At 62.1% G+C, this 2,957-nt stretch overlaps 2 protein-coding genes across 2 annotated transcripts; one reads left to right on the top strand and one right to left on the bottom strand.

Moving 5' to 3' along the window:
• Positions 1-364: 364 nt before the first annotated feature.
• Positions 365-1,145, bottom strand: LOC105311376 (coiled-coil domain-containing protein 137-like). The gene is made up of 2 exons (XM_011387357.2): positions 950-1,145; positions 365-551 (listed from the first exon to the last, which is right to left on the bottom strand). Exons 1-2 carry the CDS (start codon positions 1,099-1,101, stop codon positions 380-382), a joined length of 324 nt encoding a protein of 107 aa, XP_011385659.1. The 5' UTR covers positions 1,102-1,145; the 3' UTR covers positions 365-379.
• A 136-nt stretch (positions 1,146-1,281) lies between these two features.
• Positions 1,282-2,759, top strand: LOC105311375 (oxidoreductase-like domain-containing protein 1). The gene is made up of 2 exons (XM_011387356.2): positions 1,282-1,363; positions 2,180-2,759. The coding sequence occupies exons 1-2, from the start codon at positions 1,304-1,306 to the stop codon at positions 2,597-2,599; spliced, it is 480 nt and encodes a 159-aa protein (XP_011385658.1). The 5' UTR covers positions 1,282-1,303; the 3' UTR covers positions 2,600-2,759.
• The last annotated feature ends 198 nt before the right edge of the window (positions 2,760-2,957 follow it).

Here is a 2,957-nt window from a genome sequence, read left to right as displayed (position 1 = left end):
CCTTGGGGAAGGGGAGGGAAGGGTAAGTTTCTCAGAGGAGGCCTGATCAATTCCATCCGTAAACCCCAGAAACCAGCCACTTCTCTCAACCATCACTTTTTACTTTCAAGAGACTCATTGGTCTGCCCTGTTCACTCTCCCTCCTGGTGACCCAGTGACCTTTCTTGAAAGAAAATCTGTAATGACCACCCCCCGATGGATCTCCATGACACTGAAGTGAAGTCAACACACCTTCCTGGAGCCCTAGGGCTCTTTGGGAGCCTCGTCTGAAACCACACTGCCACCAGCTGCCACTTTGGTCCTGGCGACTGGCCTTCCGTCAGGCCTCCGCATGCTCTCGCACCTTCAGACCATTGACACACCGTTAAATATCTAGGCATTAAGCTTTATTGCCACTCACGGGGGCCCACACGTTACCTTCTTTTTTCCTCTTCTTGTTACTAACAGGGTTTTTCATCTCCTGGCGGCTCCTCATTATCTCTCGGAGCCGGAAAGGGATTTCCTGTTCATCCTGGTTCTTGGGCTTGCAATTCACTTTCTTCTTTTCTTTGCTAAGAAGGAGAGCATCGGGTGAGACGCGTCCCAAGTCCAGCATAAGCAGAATCAGAGAAACTGAAGCTGGGCCTGAGAAAAGAAACTTCGCAGACCACCCTGGCTGCTGTGGTGCGCCCCGGTCAAGGGAGCGTCCTCACCGCAGGCTGTCCCCGAAACGGGTTCTCGCAGGACCCAGTGAGGCTGGCATAAGGGGCATTCCGAGAACCCCAGTGCAAGCCCTCGCTCCCTGACCTCGTCTAGGATGGCAAACACGGCATCCTGGAAGGTGGCAAGTGTCACTCCAGAGACTCCCTCACTCCTCCGCTCACCGCTGACCCTCCGAAGTGCCCACCGCACGGACAGGGCCTGGCCAGGGGAGAGGTCCGGGCAGAAACTTCGAGGCAGTGAGACCCACCTGCGCGGCTTGGGCCACGGCGCCGAGCGCTGCTTCCCCTGCAGCTGCTGCTGCTGCTGCTGCTGCTGCCGCCCCTGCGGCCGCCCGGGACGGCCAGGCCCCGCCGACGCCGCGGAGACGGCTGCTCGACGCCCGCCTCCCGCCATCCGCATGCCGGCGTTCCCGGGAGAAGCCACTTCCTCCCGCGCACGGCCCCGCCCCACGGCCGCCACTTCCGCTTCCTGCGCTCGGCCCCGCGCTAATTGGGGCGGTGCGGCATCTCGCCCGGCCGCGATTGGCCAGGGCGGCCGCCGCTCACGGCTCGGGCGGGGCTGAGGCTGGAGCGCGCATGCGCGCTGGGCCCGGCCGCCGGCGATGTTGCTGCGGAGCGCGGCCCAGGGAGGCCGGGCGGTATTCGCCGCTTCACACTGCCCGGCAAGTACCCGGCGGGGCGGGGCCCGGGGCCGTGTTCGAGATGTCAGGTCTGGCAGGGACCGGAGACGCTCCCCGCGCCCGGCTGGCGGGACCGGAGACGCTCCCCGCGCCCGGCTGGCCTCGCCCCTGTCTGTCTCGCCCTTGCCCGGCCTTGCGCCCGGCCCGCGGGAAGGGTCATTCCGGGCAGAGCCGGGTTCCGAGTTCGTTGACTCGTTCGGCAGTATCTGTTGAGCGCCCGCCCTGTGCGAGCCCCTTTGGGGACGCCGCAGTGAACAGCAGCTGATGCTCTTCTCAGGAGTTAGCGAAATAAGCAAAGTTTGGGCTGTGTCGATCAGTGTTCTGTGCCCTGGAGACACGTAGAACAGGGAAGGGGACCCACAGGCTCTTGGGGGATGACCTGGGCGGCCCGGGCTTCTCGTGGGACAGAGAGAAACAGGGATGAAGGGGTGATACGATTAGTCGGGGTCAGAGTAGAGGGCACAGCTGCACTGGTTGCAGAGGGAGAGGTGGCTGTGTGGCCAGGAGCTCACCCCCACTCCATTCCTGTCCCCGGGGCCAGAGCCGTCTTAGCTGGAGGTGCCCAGCTTCCGCCACCCCACGCCTGCTGGACTCATATCACCTCATCCTCATACCAACCATTACACCTATTTTATGAATAGGAAACCGAGTCTAGCCATGAAAGTCACACAGGAAGTGAGGAAGCTGAGGAGGACATGGAGCTCCTCTGTCAGTGACAGGCCAAAACTCCTCTGGAGCTGGGGGCCAGCGAGGCCTTATCAGCTTCCTGTGGACTCATAGGCTCATCTGTGTTCTTAGGGGCTACGCAGACTCTCCAGCTGGGACTGGTGCCAAAGGCTTCCTGGAGGCGGCGGCATTCTACACAGGTACCTCGCCCGGATCCCAGTGCATGCAGGCCACAGAGGGTTCGGGAAGGACCCCGTGGACGTGGGCTCCCAGACAAGTGCAGACGGCACTGGGCAGCTCAAGTCCTCCCTGCCCAGCGGGAGCCCCTCAGAACCGCCATATCCCCCACCACCCAAGCTGCAGCCCCCCACAAACTGCTGCATGAGCGGCTGCCCCAACTGCGTGTGGGTGGAGTATGCCGATGTGCTGCTGCAGCATTACCAGGACGGTGGGGAGCGGGCCCTGGCCGCCCTGGAGGAGCACGTGGCTGACGAGACCCTCAAGGCCTTCCTCAGGATGGAGATCCAGCTTCGCGTGAGGTGCGGAGGCTGAGCCGGCCTGGCCCAGCGCTCGCTGAGGGCTCCTGCCTGGGGAGCAACACGGCCTCCTCTGTCCGCGGCCCCTCTGTGGGCTTGTGTTGGGTGGAAATCGGAAGAATTATTTATTGACTTTCCCTGAGAATAAACAAGGTCTTTGCGGTGGTGAGACTGGAGGCCCTCTGTGTTGTCATCAGACGTTCACTGAGCCCCTCGAGGAAATAGGACTCATTTTTCTTCACTATTCACAGTGACCCCAGGGGGCCCCCTTTCCATGTCCCCACATCCCAGAAGTCCCGCCCCAAAGGTCCTTTGCTGTTTACGGAGCAGTGTGACAGAGGAGCACCAACCTGGCCAAGGGAAGTTGGCATTGG

Source organism: Pteropus vampyrus, unplaced genomic scaffold (assembly GCF_000151845.1).
Source record: "Pteropus vampyrus isolate Shadow unplaced genomic scaffold, Pvam_2.0 Scaffold1000003575, whole genome shotgun sequence".
In the NCBI taxonomy this organism is placed as follows: Eukaryota; Metazoa; Chordata; class Mammalia; order Chiroptera; family Pteropodidae; genus Pteropus; species Pteropus vampyrus.
This window is presented reverse-complemented; position numbering and strand designations above follow the sequence as displayed.